The 23,826-nt window shown below is 38.4% G+C and overlaps 1 protein-coding gene across 10 annotated transcripts in view; it reads left to right on the top strand.

Annotated features, from left to right (window-relative positions):
- The window catches only part of UNC5D (unc-5 netrin receptor D), a 680,073-nt gene that overhangs the window by 455,195 nt on the left and 201,052 nt on the right, over positions 1-23,826 (top strand). For 8 of the 10 annotated variants that reach the window (XM_081125672.1, XM_081125676.1, XM_081125675.1 and 5 more), the window contains one exon: positions 5,491-11,629. The exons of the other annotated variants lie outside the window; for them this stretch is intronic. In XM_081125672.1, the coding sequence (XP_080981798.1) occupies positions 5,491-5,695 (205 nt within the window). In that variant the 3' untranslated portion in view covers positions 5,696-11,629. Of the gene's footprint in view, positions 1-5,490; positions 11,630-23,826 lie in introns of those variants that run through there. 10 annotated transcript variants of the gene reach the window in all.

The raw sequence follows: 23,826 nt of genomic DNA on the forward strand, positions 1-23,826 counted from the left end.
TTGTAGAATATAAACAGACTTGCTGCCCTCATGTTACAGGTGCAAGTGCTCCCTTCTACTTGAAAGTGTTGGGTGAGATTATACATTCTGAATGCAAGTATGGCGGGTCCCTGGTGTGAGGTATCTTCAATGCGAAGAATGGGATGCTGCAGCTCAAATGTGGCCCCCTTCTGTATTTCAGTAGGAAAGTCATTCTCAGTCACAAGAAGAGCTCACAGCTTGTGAAGAGGTATATTGGCCCCCTGGTAATATGGTTCTGAGTAACTAAAATAAAAGCTTTGTTATCTGGAATTCAGGCAAAAATCCAGCTAGAATGCAGTGTGCCCTTGCAGCTCGTCAGTGCATTTCCCCAAGGGCTGAGCTAGAGGCTCAGGCCCCTGCCTTCCTCCATTACTGTTACCTGACCTCTGTTAACTGATGGAGGGTGTAGATGTTACCATTCCCTAAGATACTGCATTTGAATGGCAGCTTTCAAGTACTAAAGAAAGGGTGGAATCTCTGACTTCACACTGCATGGACACCTGTGGAATTTTCATAAAATTATCCCTGTGTTACAAGAGTATATGAAGACCTTATATAGTATTTATCATAGTCCCTTCAAGCCTCCCCTCCTGTTTGTACCCAAAGAAGAAAACAGAAGGCGCTGTAACTATTTCCCAAAATCCTCAAATCTAACCCAATTTCCATGATTCATTTAACATGATCATTCCTTTGAAGCTGTATTTTGAAAACTGAGATTCTATGTAAAAATTCAGTTTGTGACCCACACACACCGTTATAAGTTGGCCTGTCTCTCGCTAGCGAAATTTCTAGAGTAGATTTATGTTCCCAGTTCTGCCCCAGTTTCCACATAAAGCATAGGATTTTACCTGGGGATCAGGGATGAGGCATGGGGAAGTCTCAGACAGATGGAATTAATCATGGTAATGAAACAAACCCCCAGGAACCCAAGTGAACAGAACTCACGTAGGCTAACAAACAAAATCAAACCTAACAAACCATTACTACTCAGTGAACTTAGATGGATATAGATCTATTAAGCTGTCTTAGCACGTGCCTTTCACAGTTTATCTGTACTCTTTCAGTGAGGGTTCCAAAGAAAAGATAAAGTCACTGAGTCCATAGGGCTTAGGACAAATGAATTGAACTGAAGACACGGAATGATTCTAAAGTAAATTCCTATAATTTACAGACTAGATAATCTTATCTGCATAGCATACAGCATCTTTATGATGCCACACACAAAAAATATTATTTTTCAAAATTACCTCAGTAGATCAGAATTTGAAAAGGCTCTGATAAAAGGCTCCCCAAACTTCGGTGCATAAAACAGAATAATTTGAAGCATCTAAGATGAGAACAAGCATTCACTTCTTTAAACATTTTTCAAAGAGAAAGAAAATAATAAGTTTTACTTAAAGGCACTCATGTGAATTTCAGGACTACTGTTTTTGTTAAATGTTATTGCATTTCAAAAAATACATATCACAGATATTCAGGAAATTTCTTAAATCAACTATTGGTATGAATTCTCTTTTCTAGCATTAGCAATGTTCCCTGAATTGCGTATGCATTTATTTGCTGGTGTCCAAATGCACCAGCATAATTATGAAGCGAAATGGGTCACACAGATTGGGGTCAGAATAATTTTAAAGGGGTGGCAGGAAGATGACCAAATGAATGTATGATATACCAACTTTCAAAAAATCTTAATGCATTTGCACACAAGCAAGCAATAAAATGATTCAGATGTCTGAGGACTAGCCTCTTGCATTAGAATTTTAGGGTCCTTTATATATTAATTATTCTGGCATAGATAGGTAACTGTAGTTTAATAGAGTATCTGTTTATCACAAAATTAATTGAATCATTTTAATCAGGCTGATATGCTCCTATATGTATCTACTAAAATTAAGTGGAATACGAGATTTGTGTGTGCTATGCCGAACAAGTGTCCCTTATAGAAATTCAGAGAATAAATCTGAAACATGCTTTGGGGAGCACATTTCACTTGCTCCAATATGTTCAGCAGCCTGTGCCAAATGAGTGTTATATTTCTGTCATTTTTGATCATTTAGCTGCCTTTAGACATGGGTGCTTTTTCTACAAATCAGGACATTTGCAGGACTTTTCAGAACCAGCTGGCTGACAGGAGTCACTCTACACTCCGCTCCTCCCCTAGGAAGTGTATTTATAACCCCTTCCCACCCACCCCATGGCCTTAGGATTTTTTTTTAATGTTGTGTTGGGACAAAGATTCATTACAACCTCCACCATATTCCGTAGGCCTCTCCTAAAGTTTTCTTACTGTGTTTTTATGCCCAGGTCTTCCTCGCATGTCTTGAAATGTCAAAGATCTGGAGCAGGTACTGAGGATAAAACTGTCAGAGTGCTTGAGGCAGGACATGCAGCTCTGGGATTCACAACCTTGGTCCTGTAGGTGCTTCTTTCCAAATATGGCACAAGAAATGTTTAGTCTAATCTTCTCTCAAATAGCTGCGACCTCTGAAAAGCTAGGCTGGGTTTTAATACAGTGTGGGGACAGGGATCAGCACGATAGCTGTCAGGCCAGATCTGGCCCACCATCTGCTTTCCATAGCCTGGAAGCTAGAATCGTTTTACATTTTTTAAATGCTCAGGAAAAAAAAATCAAAGAAGAGTAATATTGTGTGACATGTGAAAACGATATGGCCTTCACATTTTAGTGTCTCTAAATAAAGTTTTATTGGAACACAGCCTTGCTCTTCACTTATGTAGTGCCCATGGCTGCTTTCACACTACCATGGCAGAGTTGAGTTGCTGTAGAGACCACATGAGGCCCCTTATTTCTCACCCCTTGCTATAGAATGAAGTACAACTGAGGTTACAAGGATCACAAGAAATCTGAAAGTCACTCCCATAGGACTCTAGTCCATTGTTGTTAAACAATAAATATGAAATATAAACTCTCAGTAAAGTGACAAATCTGTGCTGCTTTTATTGTCATACTTGTGGGCATTATTTTTCTTTTTGAAATGGCGATGGAGAGGAACAAATGTAGGTCCCATGGTCATTATTCTCATAAATTACGTGGAAAGAGATTGTTGCACAGCCCACCCAGAGTCCACCCACACCTGCTCTCTCAGTGGGCCTCTTTCTCAGCTATTCCTCCAGTTCGTACATGCTACCTAAATTGGTTGGGGTGTGTCAGTTTATTTCTAGACCTGGTGATATAACAGCTTTTCCCACAAACATGTCCACATGACCAGGAAGAAGTGACAATATTCAAAACAATGTTCTTAAGTAAGAGAGACTAGAATCCCTTCAACTACCTAAGTGAGGTTGCTTTGCTATATATATTAGTGTAAAAATGAATCATAATAGTTGATTCTAGGGCCATTGGGGTAGGGATTGAGGGGTGACAGTAGAGAAGGAAAGAAGGAAAGATAAAAAGAAACAAGAGAATATTTCTAAGCTGCCCTTCTCCCTTCCTCAGTTAAAGATTCAGATATAGTGGAAAGTATATATAGTACCCTGAGATTTCTGCTATTTGGCAATCAAGCAGCCCCTTAAGATCTTTGAATAAAACAGCATTTGATTTACTCAAAAGTACTGTGTGTTGCTTATGAATGGTAATGTGCCCTTAAAAGCTTGTCTTCTCTTCACTATGTGAGTCTACTTACTTTGTGATTATATGCTGAGTGTAGTGATAAAAAGTAGTGCCATCCTCAATATCGGCAATTCTTGGTTGACTCAATTCTTTTCAAGTCATCAGAATTTTACCAGAGGTGACATTTCTATCCCTGCTGTAAAATGTACCTATGAAAAACCATGACCTTTAATACTTTGTGTTGCCTTAGTCTCCACTATAGCAGTGTTATTATCCAAAAGGTTACCATTTGTTTTCACTGAAGATCCCATATCATCTGATAAAAAAAGTTCATGCCAATGAATTACTCAGTCGATGGATATTGAATAAAAGCCTGTCACAGTATTATGATAAGTGCTATTGCAGAATCAGAAGATTATTAGCTATGATCCTTCCCCTTAAGTTGTCTGTAATCACACTGGAAAAGCCAAGCTCATGTACATGAAATATATAAGCATTTTACTCACATGAAAATTTAAGCACAAGCAGACAAAGAGTGCAGAGAAGAAATAAATCGCTGAGCAAAGAGGAGATGAAAACTGAACCAGGTTATAAGAGTGTAGGATCTTGATAAACAGAGGTAAAGAGAGAAAGTGGGCATTCCTAGTCAATGAAAGCAAGAAGCCAAGTATTACCTAAGTCAGATTAATGGCTGAAAGGACAACAGAATGCTGAGTAAAAATACATACATATTGTCTGAGCTAGGTTGAGGGGAGACACTGAAAGCGAGTAGAGTAGATACCTAATAACTGAAGAAATAGAATGCAGGTTATATTAGAGTTTGGAGGCATAAAGAGCTATGAGGCTTTTGTTGTGATCCAAGTCATAAAATGATAGAGCATAAATTAAATATAAGTACTATGAATGGAGAAAGGTGAAGCTGATGAGTATGTCAGAAAGAAAGAAACAACAAAGAGAAGACTCAAAAGTAAATGTCCTCGTGTAAGCAATTGAAATGATTGCTGTAATTACTGGCATACTTGTTATAGTCAGAATGGGAGCCAGTTTGGAGGCATGGAGATGATGATAGATAGGTGACAGATAGATGATGATGACAGATGATGATGATAGATGATGATAGATAGATGATGATAGATAGATAGATGATAGATAGATAGATAGATGATAGATAGATAGATAGATAGATAGATAGATAGATAGATAGATAGATAGATAGATGATAGATAGATAGATAGATAGATGATAGATAGATAGATAGATGATAGATAGATGATAGATAGATACATAGATAGATACATAGATATAGACATATAAATTTCTGATGTGTTAAGTTTGAGGATGAGGAGAGATCTAATTGGGGAAATTCCAAGGCCACTTAGACATCTGTAAGTGGCTCACAACCTGTAAGACTGGAGGTGCAGCCCTACACACTGTCCACTTAGAGTGATAACTAATCCACTTAGTATATGAGCTTACTGAGCAGGCAAGAAGAAGACACTGAAGATAAAAACTTGATAGCCGGTCTGGTTACCAAGGGAGTGATAGAGAGGGGTCAGGTGTTTTGAAAATATAGGAATGAGTGACATCATCACATAAGCTAATGAAACAGAAATTTTCAAGTGGGTTCATCAGGGAGCAACACACACAGAGAACTCAAGGAAGATGAGGACCGAGAGGGGACTGGGTTACAAGGTCGCTGGGGACATTCCAAAGTGATTTCAGCTGAGTGCTGGGATAGACTAGACTCCCCCAGACCTGCCTCAAGGACTTTGTACTTCTGTTATAACAATACCTGTTACTACAATTCATTTTTAATTTTCTTGGAGTGGATTTTATTTGTTTCTTTATCTCTGTTTTCATTCCTGTTCTGTTATTCTTTTTATTTAACTCTCTCTGTGTAGGAACTTATCTTACTTTGCTACACAAAGTAGCCCATCTGCTGTCATTTTGAACCTGTGGGAAGCGCGTCATCAGCACGATGGTGACCTTGACTCCCTGGCCTGTGCCCTTGAAGAGATTGGGAGGACACACACGAAACTCTCAAACATTACGGAATCCCAGCTTGATGAAGCCGACTTCAGCTACAGCAGGCAGAACGGACTCTAGTCCACTTCCTCTCGAGAGACAGAGGGATGGCCAGCTTCGGGACACTTGCTTTAAATGGGAGGAAGAGGCAGCTTTCTGCCCACTGGCATTTGGGGAATTCAGCCTTCACTTATAACCAGTGAGAATCCCTGGTTGAAGAAACTGAATTTAATCTAGGTAAACTCTGTTAATAGGGAAAATTATAAGCTCTCTTAAAAAAAGAGGGCTCTCCTGTCTCCTCTGAATCCACAAGTGGGTTAACACTCGATGAACTTCTCAGATTTAAGGTGGCAAGGATAAAAGTGAGGAGGTAACTAGGTTGAAGTAACTCGTAAAAGATGAGTTGCAATAAAGCTGGGGAGGCAGAGAACGACTAGTGCACGTTTTGAAACAGGTTTTTAGTGATGTGTCCCAAAGGGCCAGCTGATTCTGGTACCAGATTGTCAAGAGATTTCTACCAACTGGCATCTGTGATGTCGGCAAGCATTATACAACTGGCTTTTAGAAGTGAAACAGGGTTACCAACCCGTTTGTGTGACTTGAGCAACGTCAAGGAGGGCATTTAGAATTTAGAACCTGAGTACATCACACCAGCACCAACCAATTCCTTATCTATCCTAGCCACTTAATGGAAACAAGATCCAGAGGTCAGATAGACTGGAAACGAGTTCTTGCCGTATACCCCACCTTCGTTTTCTTCAAGGACACATCTACCCACACTCCCCTTCCTTGCCCATGATAGTAGAGGAGAGGTTTCAAGCAGCATAGACTTTTCAATATGGAAACTTGTTTCTTCTAACTCAACAAAGCGGGACCATCTCTATTCCCAGCTAAGCCAGTCAAATTGCAGAGTGCTATTAGCACACAGCTTATTACATGGATTTGGAGACAAGAGAGGCCAAATTAGACCCAAGGACACATGAACTGCAGATGCCATAGGCCTCAAATAATTCTAGGATGTGGGTGGTTATCCACTTCCCCAACATTGTTGTTTTAAAGGAATGAGGGGGGTTTTACTGTACTTATGAATCCAGGTTCTTGAAATTTTCTATCCTTCTGGTACTATGTTATCACCAAATCTCTCCATAGGCTACAGGTCCCCCTCCTTTTGCCTCTTGGGAAATTAGCAGATAGTCTTTGCTCTAAATGATATCTGAGTAAATAGACCTCTACTGCAATGTCCTAGAAATCATGTGCATTGTTCAGGGAGCCTTCAAGCTCTGATAACTTGACCTCACCAAGTATGCTTTCTCTATAGCACCATTAACATGCTGCTTTATGTTTTAAATAAGAGGCAATGATACTGTGGAAAATTGAAATCCACAGATAATCATGACCCCCATCTGCACACTTTACTCCATCATTCATCCTATTTCATCATTTCTGACAAGATGTCAGGGTAGACTGCAGATGGAGAGCTCTGCTCCTGCTCATCTTCTGGTGGATGTTTTAATTAGCTGTCCACAATCAGGACAACCAAAGTCAAGGACCTAGATTAACCACAAGGCTGATCAGCTACTTAGAGGCTGGCTACATAAGAATAAAATAAAAATAGTCAGGAAATGGGGGAGGTGGGGAGTGCCTGGCATTGGGGATATGATCCATTTTTTTAAACAATGTTTTTGTAGATCCCATGTTTTAAAAAAAATGTTGTGAATCTCCGCCTAAGTGAAAAAGACCTAAAGATAGGATGAATTTATGATACCATGGGTAAGGCATTGAAGAACCCTTGGAGGTGTTGGCCATTTTCTCTAACTAATGTGTGGTATAGGGTATGGTCCCCTATATTTGATAGAAGCCTCTGCTATATAAAATTCAAAAGCATCTTGCTTTTCTCAGGAACCAAAGGCATATTATATAGAACAGACAAATCCTCTTAGAACTGTCAAGCATATTTTCAAAACGCCATATCTACATCACAAAAACATCCTTTTGCTAGTGTGCTCGACTTGTTTATTCCTTCTAGGGAACAGAGAGAAAGCAGGAAAGTGTACACCACTTGACATCCCTGGTAGGTTTCTGAAAGAGAAAGAAGTGGAAATAGATGGTCAGCCACCCAAAGTAAACTTGAGGTTCAGTGGCGTGGGTGGTATGCAGAAGGAAGCCGCATTAACTGTTGAATAATTCATAGAAAACACATTATGAAGATGATGTTAGTATCCCTCTTGGAGGATTTTTGTTTTAAACCACCCTACCCTTTTTCCTCTCCCTTCTAATCCGCCTTCTAATTGTTTCATCTATTCTGTGAATCCACACAGATCCTTTTAAGATTTTCGATAAATGTTTTTTATTTTAAAAAAACAGATGAAAAATTTTAATGTTTCTTAGTTTGTTTTAAGAGGTTATTATCAATCCCTGAATGTCTGGAATTTCTCCCTTGGATTTTTCTTTTTCTTCTATCTTTTCTTTTTTGGCTCTGGGTCTTATAAATACACTTCATCATCATATCATATTGAGTAAAAAAGGAAGCAATTTAACATGATTCTCCTCTGATTTCAGCCCAAGGGTCAAATCTATATTTAAGCGCATTTCACTCCCTCTTCACATTTCTCTTACTTAATTCTGCTAGGATCCCACATAGGACTTTCACAGAAGTGCGGGAAATTCTGTGGCCGTGGCACATCAGGATTGTTTGAATCCTATTTTACAAGAGAATTCCGAAAAGAACCCAGGCTTGTGAGATTTACAAACCAAAGTGTGTGTGGGCTGTGGCAGGGGGGCATAGAATCGTGGAACAGATGGACTGAACTGACCAAGTGTGGTTACTCACTGTGACCCAAACCCTTGTGCTACTTTAATATTTGCAGGTCAACACAAATGCCCCTCTTGAAAGAGATTTAGTTGTCAGATCAAGCACTTGCTTTAGAAGCCTTCCTGTCCTGATGCAAAATGAGCCACGAAATTAAAAGTGTTCTTTAATACTTGGTAGGCTACTTAACATTTCTACAAAATAGCCCACTTTATGCCAAGTCTTTCGGCCCTCAGAGGTATTTAAGTCTAATAATCATGCGTTAAACTTGACTTAAAATCATGCCACTACACTTCCCAGCTGCGCCAGACTGCAGCAACATAAAGTTAATTTACAATTTTTAGAGCATTGCTTGTGCAGTCTTCGCAGTTTACACTAAAATCCTTTAAGCCAAAAGGAAGCTCACTCTATGGATTTAAATGCAAACTTCATTTACCAATGCAGAAAGTCTCGTAAAATTCAGATGTACTCTCACAAAAACTTTATTGGCCTTTTTGTAAGACATGAATAGGGATTGACACAGTTCTCTTTTTTAGAGCAGGACTTTTCTCTCTTTTTTAGTCTTTTTATCTTCAACTGCAAGTGTTATCTTTTGCCATGGTCCCCCTTTTTTTTTTTTCAGTTGACTTTGAGAGGGGACATTAAGTCAGATGACTAAAACTGGGTTCTTTTTGGATTAAAAGTTCTGGATTTATTGCAGCTATTTTCCCTAAGAGAAATTCTCAGCATCAGGATTGATAAGCAAAGGTAGACCATTATAATGGTACCATGGGTTTTGGGTGGTATCCCCCACTTGCCAAACTTCTGGCAAATGGACCTGTGAATTTCCAAGTGTCATAAAATCTTTTGATGTGCTTTTGTCTTTCCTTTTCCCACTTTTCTCTTAAATTTCTTAGTCCCTCTGTGAAGGTGTTGACTACTATAGCTATCAGATGTGTTGAAGGTGACGTTCTCTCAGAAGTCTTTGTTCCAGATCTGTGAAGGCCACAGGAACCATGAAGGAGCTGAGACATGTGTTTCTCTGGCCCATTGTGTGGCGATTTTCATTCATTTTCCTCATGAAACATTGCAAAGTTCTGAATCCTTAGTCACTCCCATTGACTGGACCAGAGGTACCATTCATAGCAAATGGGATAACAACATGTTGTCTGACAGATAGTGACAAAATTTTATTAGCCCTTGGGTGTTAGTTGCCATAGCTCTGTATTTGAATATTGATGCTTTAGCCAAAAGCTGAATGACCTTCGTTTCCACAGTTTCCACTATTTTGTCTGCATAGAATTTTCCTGAACTACAAGCAAAAATGTATTTTGTCAAATGTCACAAAGTGAAAATGTTGCTAATCTTAGACGTGTTGCATATTTTGTGTTTTTACTTTCCAAACTCTTTCAAAAGCTGCAGTTATAAAGCTGTTTGGCTGTATCGACAGCATGTGGTGTTTTTTGCAAAAACAGTTCTAGGAGAGCCAGTGTCTACCATGGACTCTTCACATCCCCACTCCAGGGTCATCCACAAAAATCAAAATGGCAATTTGTATGCTGTATTTTTTCAAAAGACAAAAGGGGATGGAAATCAGACCTGGCCGTTAGTCACTAGTGTGTAGTGCTGTGATCTGAAGTAGGAAATTTAACTCACATAGAATAATTGTGGTTTTTGAAGCAGCTACTTTGCTTTTTCCTTTTGCTGTGAAGACCATGGATTTGGAATGTCCTCATGAGGTGGGCCTAAGACAGTAACATAAACTTCATGTCCTAGAGCCCACCCTTCATCTGAACCCAAAGATAAAGAAAGGCAGTAAGCTCCATGTTTAGCCCTAAGCTTAAAATTATCCCCCTCAGCCCTAATATTGAGTTTGGCAGGGGGTATATTTTTTCCCTCAAAAAAAGTTATAGCCTTGAATTATAAAATGTTATCACTAAATTTGATAACGTGATTCTTTGCATGAATGCAAATGTATGTTAAATACTCTTACAAAAGGCATGATTGTAATGAAAATGTCCTTTTCCCTCAAGCTTTGCTAACCCCAAAAAGTATTTCACTATTTCACACAATATCTGCATACAAATTCCAAAATTGAACTGATTATACAATTCTCTTGATATTTGATACAGTAGGTAGAGATTTAACTGTGGTTCTGTTGAATCATGAAAAAGAAAGATGATATTTGAGGGAGCTTGTAAGCAGAATATCATGCCTTAGGAGCCCATACTGAAATACAGACATTACAATCAGAAATAACTCGAATAACTAATATCTCCCCCCCCCCTTAGGGAGTTAGGGTGATGCTGAAGGGAGATCAGCCCTTACCAGGGGGCTTCAATCTGAGCCTCATCTCAATCTGAACTCTCTCCAAGGCCCATCCTAGGCTTTGTGAGCCGCTCCCATTCAAAACTTCTCTGTAAGAAGGTGGGATAAACTCAGTCTGTGGGAACTTTCTGGTCAGGAAAGCAATTTTCTCCTTTTATAAATTAGAATAAAAACTGACTTAAAGTTTCCCAATCTTCTTAATTGATTCTAATTGGTACATGCAATCCAGTAAGTGTCCACCCAAACCCACTGCAAATATAAGCAATTAGAGGAAAATCGGCATATTTTTTTGACCCAAACTCAAAAAATATGAGTAATTATTTACCTCCATTTCTGTATGGAAGAATTTCAAAACAGATTTTATTTCGTTCTGTTACTTGGGGAAGGTGCATGGGCGGGAGGTGGGGGGTTCTTTCAAGTGATTCATATCTCAACCCCATACCACTCTCAACTTTTATTTGATGTGTTCAGAGAAACAAAAAGAAACAAACCACAAAACTGAATACTTAATTTGACATGAGGCTGAAGGAATGAGCAAGCCAGAGGAGAGAGTTTGAATAAAGCATGGCCTTGGCTTCATACCACACTTTTTGTGCCTTGTATTATCAATGTAAATTCTGAATGTTGTACAGTAAATACTTGGATGGACTTCTTAGAAAAGGCTGCACTGGCTTCTTTTTCAGCACATGTACATATCTATAAATATATATACATATATATTTGGTAATGCCAAACAGCTGTGTTATATTGTATTGAACAAAATGGACGGTTTGGATGTTTTCTGTAGTTTGCAAAAAAAAAAAAAACTGGATGGTTACAGACTTTTCAAGATAAATGTACAGACGTAAATTACTGCTTATCAGTTATTTATGAATAAAGAGTCTTTTATTGACATTTTAGGATGCTCCATGAGTGGAACTCTGAAATCCCAGTGAGGACCCCTCTCTACATACCTCCTGCCACATCCTGGCAGGAGCTGGAATGCCCTCTACTTCAGGGACATTTTCCAAACACCTGTTAACATATTGGACGTAATTCCTCTTTCTGGCCTCAAGAAGGGGACACTATGAGACTATGGGAGCAAAAATGAGATTCCCACCTTGTTACATTCCCACCTCACCCCAAAACACATATACACGACTCTCTTGGGACAATTTTATGTACTCTGAGATAATTCTAGCCAAACCATAACTAAGATAACCATTCATTTTATTCCTCAAAACGCTTGGGTTATTTTTACAGACTGCATAAACAACTTTCTGCCTCTCCATGGGCAAATGTTAAAATAAGTATAGTGTTGTATACTTCAGATACATCTTGACTGATTCAATCTGTCTGAAACGGTTTTTAAATGCTGGAAGCTCCCAAGAATTCAATGATAACTATGGAGAGCTGGCTAGAGCCAGTTTAAACAATATGATCTGCTCAAGGATGGATTCTGATCTATTCAATCTAGTGGTAATAAATTCAAAGGTTAAAAATTGCTTTAAACCAGTATTTTCCAAAATCTGTTTACTTAAAATACCGTTTCCATAGAAAAATAACAGGGTTTTTTTCTTTTCAAATCAAGCTTGGAAATCTATAGAAAATGAAACACCATTCTCTACTCTAAATTTCTGAAACCTTTTATTTGTATGATGAATCTTCTGTATATGATGAATCTCTAAGGTGGTGGGGGAGTATATGCAACATTTCCCACACCTTTTTGACTATGTTAATTCTTTTTGTTGGATCATCATATGGAAGTAGTAAGAATGGGTATGAATATCCAAAGTGGCTGTGAGCGGTTCCAACTGTTACTTCTGACCACTTTAAGTTAAGCAGTACTTTAAAGCTGATTAAAACATATTTTAAAGTTACTGGTAAAATGAGAATTGGGTCTCATTAACCAAACTAGATAAATCACCATGACTAGGCATAACCAAGCCAAAAATTCAGAATAATTTGGTTAGAGCAACTATATTGAATTTGAGTTGGTCAGAATAGATTTTAACTAGAAAAATGCTGTGACTGACATAAAGATCCAGCTACATAACTAGTTCATCCAGATAAAAACTTCTCAGTTCAACCTGAACCTGTAACAAACAGTTCAAAATAATTTTTTTAAAGTTTTGTTAAAAAATATTCTATCTTGTTAGGAACTAATACTGAGTGGATTAAGCTACTTTGAGCTAATTTATGTTTGTTCTATATAACAACATTTGTTAGAATTTGATCAAACTTATTCTGATAGGGGTTACTTATTTAAAAATATATATTTATTTAGCATTTACTACATGGTAACAGTCTGGATCTAAAGCCTGACTACCATTTAACATTTGATATCAAGCAAAATCCTTGACATTTCTATGTCATCTATAATACAGGGATGATAAGAGAATTTTAGATTATTTAAAAAGTCTAAAGGTGAAGTAAAAAAAAAAAAAAGTGAAGCCCTTAGCACATTATGGTACTAAGCAAACAACTACCTCTCTAAAATAAGCTTTTGTCTTATTTTAGAGAGCTAGTATGCAAAGTAGTTAACAAAATGTATTGGATCAACATATGCTGGGGTAGTAATCCTGAGTCTGCCACTCTCTGGATACATGACTTTAGCCAAGAAACTCTTTATCTTTAAAAGGAGATAATCATATCAAGCTCACTGGGCACAAAATAAATGTTCAAGAAATAGTATACAGTCTTGTTCTGCCTAACCATGAAGACAGCACTGAGAAATGTGTCCCTGGGCAGTTTTGTTTTGTGAACATCACAGAGTGCACTTACACAAACCTGAATGGTATTAGCCTACTGCACACACAGGCCCTAAGGCATTGCCTACTGCTCCTGGGCTGCGAGCCTGAACAGCATGTACCTGTACAAAATAACACAAGACTAAATCAAGCACAAGCAGAAAAGATACAATTAAGAGATGTGGAAAATGATGTATGAGGCTGCTGCAGGCCTAACAAGGCATACTGTTGTTTCACAGCAAACTTATTTTTTTATAAGAATACACTCTAAAATAACAATAAAAAGTATAGTTTAGTAAATACATAAGCCAGTAACTTAATCATTTATTACCAAGTATCATGTTGTACATAATTAGATGGCTGGCAGTGCAATAGGTTTGTTTACACCAGTGTCACCACAAACGCATGAGTAATGAATTGTGCTAAGACATTATGACAGCTATGACATCACTAAGCAATAGGAATTTTCAGCTCCATTAAAATCTTATGGAACCATTGAAGTAGTGGCCCATCATTGACCAAACATTATGTGTCATTTGACTGAAATGAATAAACATAGCTCTACTGTCTCTGGCTAGTTCTGGTTCTGGAGACATCCTAGAGTGTTCATTATACAAACATAGTAAAGTGTAAAGAGTACTCAAAATATACTCAACTTTAGTATCTTTCTGATACCTGAAATTTATTTAAGAGGAAAAAAAAGCACATCTTACTACCCTTGAAATAAGTGAAATGAAATTTGTTTTCAAATATAAAGGTTAATGCTTAATGCAGTAAGCTTTAAAAAGTTACTCTAATATGGTCCCATATATTCATTTACATAGAATGATTTTAACAGAGAAAAAACTGGAGGCAGATGATGCTACAAATACATATTTAAAGAGTATCTGCCACTAGGACAAAAACATTTTTTCTTTCAGTGACCTTGCATAGAGTAGATAGTACATCAATAAGATGGCCCAATTTCTGCTTTTTAGAGATGACACAAGAGCCTTAAAAACATGAGTGTGCACAAATTAAACATTAAAGAAGTTACCTGGGCACTATCACCTACTATGGGCCAGACCCTCTGCTACAAGCCAGGCATTCAAAAATAAAAGGCATGGACTCAACCTTCAAGATTATCAAAAAATGATCATACCTTCAAGAGATTATTATTCCATCAACCAAGTGCTATGAAAGAGGTGAGCACACATTATTTAGAGAAAATTCAAAAGGAGCCCAGCCAGGTGGCTCAGTTGGTTGGAGCGTCATCCCAAGCACCAAAAAGTTTGTGGATTCAATTTCGGGTCAGGACACATATCTAGGTTGTGGGTTTGATCACTGTTGGGGCATGTATAAGAAGGAGCATTGAAACCAGGTTGTGTTGTGTGAGGAAAATTACATGGACAAATTGCCATTGGGATAAGATTTAAAGGTGATGTATTTTAAGTATATATATATATATAAACTATTTCTTTAATAACACTTTGTAACAAACCCTTTAATTTGTAGCTTAATATAACCATTTATTAACCTTAAAATTTTCTGGGTCAGCTGGGAGGTCCTCCAGATCTGAGCCTGGCTTAGGTGATCCCAGATGAGCTTACTCATGGATCTGCAGTCAGCCCAGAGGTTAGCTGGACAGGCTTCTCCAGACTAGGCTCCTCACATGTCTGGGGTTTTGGCTGGGACAGCAGGACTGACTAAGCTCTGCTTCACATGTCTCATGATTCAATAGGTCAAGCTGGATATGTTCTCACGGAACAGGTAGAGGAAGAGAAGTGTGCAGAGACTCCTGAAGCCTAGTCTTGAAACACCATCATTTCTGTGATATTCTAGTGGCCAACATCACACACAAGATCATGCACAATGCATTCAGATGGTGTTTTATTGAGTTGTACACTTGAAACATGTATGGTTTTGAGAACCAATGTCACCCCAATAAATTGAGTAATAAAGTAAATAAACACATAAAAGATTAGCCAGGAAAATAGAACCTCTTGATGGGAATTGCTACAAAATCACAGTACAAAGGCTATGGATCAAGGAAGGGGTGGAGAATGTGGATTATGGTTTCAATCCCCATCTGAAATGAGTAAGAATTTGCCAGATGAAAACAAAGGAGGGCCTGGCAGGTTGTAGCTTAGCAGTTTAACATCAACCTATGATCCAGGAGATCACAGTTCGGGGCACATGCCTGAGTCAGGGCACATGCCTGAGTTGTGGGCTCGATCCCCAGTAGCGGGTGTGCAGGAGACAGCCGATCAATGACTCTCTCATCATTAATGTTTCTATCTCTCCCCCTTCCTCTCTCTGAAATCAATAAAGACGTATTTTAAAAAAACAAAAAAGCAAAGCAAAAGAAGAGAATTCAAACAGGAAGATTTGCATTGATAAAGATATTAAAAGCATTTTATTTAGCAGAGGCTGCCATATTACTTTTAGTCCATCACATGTAGTCCATATAATCCACTGGATCTTCTACATAACACTTTCTAAACGTCTATGCTATGCTACTAGGTACTGACCCTATGGTTAGCCATGTTTGGAAAAAGTCAAGTAATCACATTTACAGAGATTTCTTTATTGTAAGACCTCTCAAAGGCTTGTACATAATAGTCAACACTTTTTGAACACAGTAGTCCTTCCTTATTCCTAAGGGCTATGTTCAAAGACCCCAGTGGATGCCTGAAACCATGGATCATACCAAACCTTGTAACCCGGTTTTTTCTTATACATACAGACATATGATAAAGTTTAATTGATAAATTAGGCACAGTAAGAGATGAACAACAATAATAATAATATAGAACAAGTATAACAATATACTATAATAAGAGTCATGTGAAGGTGGTGTTTTTAAGTAAAAGGAGGCTTACTTGAACACAAGCACTGTGATTCCTAGGGTGGATCTGATAACTAAGAAGGGTACATCCAGACAGCATGGAGAACCTGGACAAAGAGATGATTCACATCCTGGGGGGAAGAGAAAAATGCTGTCATTCTACTCAGAATGTCGTGTAATTTAAAACTTATGAATTGCTTCTTTAGAATTTTTCATTTTATATTTTCAGACTGAGGTTGACAGCAGTAACAAACTGAGGGAAGTGAAATGACAGATAGCAAAACTGTGGATAAGGGGAGCGGGGGACTGTACTTTCAATGTGCTGGGTACATTACATTGATTTACTCATTTAGTTCCCTAGCAACCAAGTGAAGTCAGTACTGTTATTACTCACATTTTGTAAACAGGGAATCTGAAGAAAAGAGAAGTTATGCTAATGAGCATTTTTAATCACTCAGCTAAGGCTATTGTCTGCAACATTTTTCAAATATTTATCACCAACTAACTCCTATTTAATGAGCCTGCAATAACGCCTCACAGTTCATGTTTGGGGATTCACTTCTCTAAGGATGTATAAGAGATATACTGGGTCCTCTGTCCTAAATTAATTTAGTCCAAATTTTCTCCAACTTCTTTTTTCTCATCAATGCATTTCTTGACCCTGTGCAGGATTTCTTCTCTCTAAACATACGGTAAGTCCATGGCAACCATTCCAGTGTTTTAATTCTTGCTTGAGATTGCTTGATTGAACCGTCTTCTTCTATAACTATTTATAAATGCACCCTTAAAACTGATAAAAATGAGCTCTAAATATTTGCCCAACCTTATAAAGTCTACTTTTAAAAGCTGGATGCACTTTTACAAATAATGAAATGACTTGTAACAAATAACCTTGCTCTCTCTAAGCTCAGAGAAAAATTCGATGTATCCTTCCCTTCAAACACGTGAGTGTTGGGTGTCCAGCCATGGATAAGATGCTGTGCAGTTAAATGCAAAAAGCCCAGAGTAGGTGAAGAGTCACTGACTGAAGAAGGTTCTAATCTTAGCTCTCAGGCCTATGTGGGGTCTCAGACAATTTTACTTTTTGAGTCTCAGTTTGCACATCTGTTAAATCATCATCATGAGTATTCTGTCCCACTACCTATATGTGGCTATGGCAGGGATCAAAAGAAATATTGTGTGTGAAAAAACAAAAACCCCACACCACTTTATATTCTAAAAGTCCTATGCAGAGACTTTAACAGAAAGAAATCTACACAGTGACTGTCAATGGTAAATAAAAAATCAGAAATTCATAGTGTTAAGCCAAATTAATTGTTAGATGTGCATGTAAAAATTTTAAGTGACCTATACTTGCTCCTGCACCTCCCCTGGCCTCTAGGTTGAATAATGTGGCTAGGACACCCAGGAAAACAGAGGTGGTCTTTTCTCCCAGCATTGTGTCTCTAACGATCCAAACACTTGGAGAAAGGTCATCAATATCAGTGTATTCTTGTCGTAAGTGAAAAATTATATAGAATGCTAAAGTCAACTACCCTTTTGTTATCACTGAAAGAAGAGTTAACACTTCTCTTCTGGCTTTTATGGTCCCAAACAATCATTTCTTGTTGCTGTCCTTTACATTCTCGGCAAAACAAACAAGCAGCTTACTGTTTGATTGTGCTTTATATTGGCTTCCTTGTTTTCCCAGCTGTTAGTTTATTAAGAAATAATATTTATTGACCGTCTACTATGGGGGAAGCACTATACTAGGCAACAGAAGTAGACCAGTGAAAAAAACTAAATACCCTGCTGTCACTGAGATTTCATTCTTCTGAGAGGAGACAAAAGGTGAAGACTAAATCGGTGAAATGTAGAGTAAGTCAGACACGGGAAAGAGGTATGGGGTTCCAGGGGTGTGAGGTGGGTTGTATTTTTAAATAGTGTCATCAGATGGAATATGGTGGGGGAAAGCCTATTTAAAGTAGGTTCAAGAAAAAACTGGGAAGAGAAATGGGAAACAGCAAGTATAACTGGTTCTTTTGAGGAACTTTACTATAAAGGAGAGATGTTTTAAGAAGGTTAGAATGTGAGATTCTTGAAATGGAGATTATGGGGAGAAATGGAGACTTCTTGTAAACAAGAAGGTCTCAATGAGGCCTTCTCAGCCTTGGCACTATTGATATTTGGGGATGGATAATTCTTCATTGTGAGGGGCTGTCCTGTGTTCTCCAGGATGCTTAGCAATATCCCTGACCTATACCCACTAAATGCCAATGCACCGACCAAACATTGCAATCAAAAACTTTTCCAGACATTCCCAAATACCCTGTGGAGAGCACCCACTGTTGAGAACCACTGGTCTATAAGATATTGATAGGTCACAGTAAATAGCTGAGGTAGGGTGAAAGATGAAATCATTGGAGAGTCAAAATTGAAGGAACTGAGAAAGCAAGGAGGTAGAGAATCATCTATATGTATGTTGAATTCTCCAAAATTAAAGCAGGAATATGTTGTGTAGAATGACAGTGAGCCAGAAGCTAACTTGTCAGTGAACAACAGGAATTGATTTAGGCATCTGTAGATTATTGCAACCAGGAAAGACAGTGGCTGGTATCATCTCAAAATATGAGCATCAAAAATGGAAAATATTAGAGAAAGAGAGAAAGGGTCTGGAAATGGCCATGAGAATGAAAGAGGACTTCCAGCCATCTCTAGTGGTATAGAAAGTATAGGAGTAGAAACAGAAACCACCTAAAAGGGGCTCAGAGGAAGTAGATTCTTTAAAGAAGAGCCGGGATTTTAGTAAAAGCAAAAAGAAGAAAACATTCACAGGTTGATTTGTAGGGGAGGAAAAATTTACCCCTACCCTCTTTGGGTCTCTGGCTGGGCCTAAGAATTAACGTGACATAAAACAGATTAACCAGAGAAAAGCATACACATTTCATTGAATGTTTACGTGTACATTGGAGCCTTCACGAGAGAATGAACACTCAAAGGAGTGACCAGAGCTAGAAGCTTTTATACCTTTCAAACCAAGAAATAATAAATATGTGAAGAACTAACAAGACAAAGGAGTTGGGCTGGTGGCAGTAAAGTGGCGTAGCAAGGTTTGTTTATCCAGCCTCTGAGCTCTACATTTGCTTCTCTGAGACTAAGAATCTTATAGGGTAATAATAGACACCCAATAGGATATTGACAAATTTTGGAATAACCAATGAATGAATACCCTATAGTGCAATAAAAAGGTAATATTTGTGATTATCTTGTAGAACTCAATTGTCTCTGGAGAAAATTCACTTGCATGGCTATGGCTAAAAATCATGTGCATTGCTTCCAGTTTTCTATAGTTTAACTTCTCCCCCTAAGGATCTGTAACGTAATTAAGTCAAAAGAGGTCAGTCCAAGGAGCACACCCCTATGGGATCAAATAATCCCCAGGTCATTAAACAACACTCAACACTTCTCTGAAAAGACACCCAGTACTTACTTTTGTCCAAGTTCAAGCCTTTGACAAATTTTTCTTGATAATACTAAATGTGCGTCACCTCTCAACAACTTTCCAAGTCATTACTGTTGGGTTTTGTGTGTTTTTTCTTTCTGTTACCCCAAGAATTTTCAGGTCTGTTTCCCTTCTTTGCCACCAACATCAGTAACTCAACATCTGAAGCCACTAGGGGAAGATAGAAGTTGCATGGCCTCTCCTACTATCTCCTCTCTTGTCTAAATCTAAGCAATTGCCAATCCTGAACTTGAGAATTGTTTTTTTTATAGTTACTATAAAATGGTGAGCCCGGGGGTCGGGGTAAAAAAAAAGTCTGTTTCAGTGTGTGAGGCTCCATCCATCACTGACAAGTACCAATTCCCTTCCTTTTCTTTCTTTCCTATTTTGCCCCCATTTTCAATATAATTAAACTCAGAGGGACTTGATATTTGTCTTCAAATATTTGAAAGCCTGTCATATAGAAGACAGATTAGACCAGGGCTGCCTGGTCCCATGTGGGACAACTGGGACCAATTCTGCAGAAACTACAGGGAGACTTTTTAATCCCTTGCAGCAAGGCTCATTTTCACAGAGCTGTCTAAATCTGGGAGGAACTTTTAAGAACCTTAAAGAAGCTCCATGGCTTTGACTAAAAAATGCAAATTGTGTCAAACTCTCTTTGTTGACACTATTTTTTACTTGTGGATAAATCCTTCCCTCCCAAGCTGCCACTACGATTTTTTGTTTTCTCTTTCCCTTCAGATTGAGGTTCTTGTTTCCTCCCACTAACTAGATCTTCATTCCCTAATCCAGAGATGAGCAAACCAGTTTTGGGTAAGGCTAGAGTGTAAACAGTAAGCTTGTGGGTCACAGGGTCTCTGTGAAACTACTCAGGGCCACCACTGTAGCAGGAAAGTGGTCACAGTGCAATCAAACAAACAAGTGTGGCTGTGGGGCAAGGAAACTTTAGTTATGGACACTGAGATTCGACTTACGTACAATATTTATGTGTCACATAATATCACACTTCTTTTGATTTTTTTCAACCATTTAAAAAGTTAAGAACTATTTTCTTTTAATCCTTGCCCAAGGATATGTTTATTGATTTTAGAGAGAGAGGAAGGTGGGGAGAGAGAGAGACATCTATTGGTTACCTCCTGTAGATCCCCATCCCTGGTTGGGGACTCACAACCTAGGTATGTGCCCTGACCAAGAATCAAACCTGCTACATTTTTGGTGTGGGGACCATGCTCCAACCAACTGAGCCACCTGGCCAGGGCTTAAGAACTATTCTTAGTTCACAAGTCCTTCCTAAGCACTTAGCAGCCTGGATTGGCCTGAGAGCCATAGTTTTCCAATTCCTCACCTGGCCTCTCATTATAACTTGTCCAAAGCATGCATGAGATCCATTGACATCTCAAAGGAGGCCCTGCAGGCTGAGAACCTGCTGAGATTTGAAAGTCTTAGGGCTCAGTCAGAAGTGATCACATGTTAATGCGTGTTTTTTTTAATCTAAGTTGAAGTTTTAGTAAGTGGTTTTATTTGAAGATATTTTGTTGGTGTGTATGTTTTGAACAAAATACCTGGAGTAAAGTCAGAAACTCAAGCAGGGGAAGTAGGAGCAGAACTCTCTTTGCTGAGACTGGTCACCCCGTGAGAGTGGCAGAGTCCCACCTTTGCCAGAAGAGCTTCTTTGGGATGAATTGCTTGGCAGGCTCCCTCACAGTAAAGTTTGACTGCTCAGACTCCACGTTATTGCCTTGTAAAACCAGAGCATCCCCTTCTATTAGTATCAATTTCAGGCTTAACGTATAATAGATTATAATAAAGACTCTCTTTATACGATAGTCTAAAGATTATTTCCCAGTCCATTTGGTAGCACTTAAGTTAATACCGTCAAGGCAGGTTTCCAAAAGGTAGTAACAAAAAATTTCAATAGCACTTACAAGACTTCCTCAAAGGGAGGTTCTGGTGACAACTTTTCAATTTGGAGAAAGTAGTAGAAGGGAATTTCTAAGGTACTTATCTCTACTTTTACCTATGTGTTTCAATGTGTGAGGCTTCATCCATCACTGACATATACCAATTCCCCACTTTTCTTTCTGTTCTATCTTTTTTTTTATATATATTTTCAATATAATTAGACTCAAGGGGACTTGATATTTGTCTTCAAATATTTGAAACTATGTCATATGGAAGAGGGATTAGACCAGAGCTGCCTGGTCTCATGAGATGGGACTAGAACCAATTCTGCGGAAACTACAGGGAGACTTTTTTTTTATTATTATTCCTTATAGTGAGCATCATTTTCATAGAGCTGCCCAAATCTGAGATAAACTCTCAGAATCTATTCGTACAGAGGCCAGATTATTACTTGGAGGGGATTTTGTAAAGAGAATTCAAACATCCTGAAACAGTTCAACTACCAGATCTAAAATTCTATGAGTCAGTGAGTTGTTGGACATTACATAATAGTGGCAGCTCCATTATCTGACTGCTTAATTTTGTCAAATACTGTACTGAAATCTACATTCTTATTTAATACAATGATAAGGTCCATGCTATTAGTATTTAAATTTTATCAATGATGATACCAAAGCCTAAGAAATTAAGTCAATTGCCCTAAGTAACACAGCTAGTAAATGGAAGTTTCTAGATTTGAATCCAGATCTACTTGACACCAGGGCCCAGGCTCTGAAAATCACGCTGCTTCTTTGCCGTGGTGGAGTGCCATGAGCTTTAAGGACTTGATTTATGTTCCATGGTAGTTTTTAATCTAAGATTACAGACAAAAGTAAAGGATATAGAATTATGCATGCAATGCCTTACAGCTGTTAAAGTGAACACATCAATGTGTGTACATCACGAGAACATGTTGAGTGAAAAAGAAAAGGTTACAGACCAACATGTACAATACTATACCATTAGCATAGAATTTCAAACATGCAAAATAAAACCACAGATTACTTAGGGCTACATATATGGACATTAAGGTGTAAACATGGGTGGGAATAAGATATATTGAATGAAGTTAAAATAAATAACATGAGGGAACAGATTGAAATTGAAGATTGTTAAAAGAGTCTTTAATTATACATCTGTGTGATACTTTGGTTCTTTAAAAATGAGATGTGCATGCGAATATAAATGCATAGGGAGCAATCGGAAGCAAATATTGTTAAAATTATAAGTTGAAACAAACAAGCTCTAGAGAAAGAGTTCAAGTACAGCTACAGAAAGAAGTGTGTGCCACGCTTAGAACAGGGAGAGTACACTGAACAGTGGGGCACCATGTGCTCCTCCCACCCCCACTTGTCGCCTACAACACTCTCACCCATGCGGGAAATTGCTGGGTGTCTCTGAGGGCATATGTACAAGCCTGAGAGAAAAGGACACTGGATACCGACATTTGGAGGCCCTCCAACAGGACAGGCTGGGTCAACCTCATTGCGAAGCCATGAAGCTTATCAGCTGACAAGCCCTGCCGTTCAGAGAGCTTTTGAATAAGGTTGTGTGTTTGTGCAGGTGTGCCTCACCTAAAATATGAATGAATAGTCAGTTATGACCACACATTGGGAGAAAGCCTCAAGAAGTGAAGAGAGAGAAAAATAGCTGAGAAAAAATAACAATATAGCCCAGCCAGGCATGGCTCAGCGGTTGAGTGTCGACCTAGGATCCAGGCGATCGGGGTTCGATTCCCAGTCAGGGCACATGCCCGGGGTGCGGGCTCGATCAATGACTCTCTCATCATTGATGTTTCTATCTCTCTCTCCCTTTCCTTTCCTCTCTCTGAAATCAATAAAGATATATATTTTTTTTAAATGACAATATAAGGGGAAGAAATTAAGACTAACACTTTTAGGTATTTGTGGATAGATGCGGTTGCACTGTCATTGTGTATGCATGTGAGTGGGTGTGTTGTTAAGTATTGAAGAAAACCAAGTTCTCATCCTCCTTGCAGGCATTCAATGAATATAGAAAGGTTTTTAAAAAATAATTCAATAAAGAGCAGTATAGAAATAGTATTTACAGACACAGGAGTAAATATAAAAGAATAGCTTCAAATGTTGAAAGGAG

The sequence above is a fragment of the Miniopterus schreibersii genome, assembly GCF_964146895.1.
Source record: "Miniopterus schreibersii genome assembly, chromosome: 2".
NCBI lineage: Eukaryota > Metazoa > Chordata > Mammalia > Chiroptera > Miniopteridae > Miniopterus > Miniopterus schreibersii.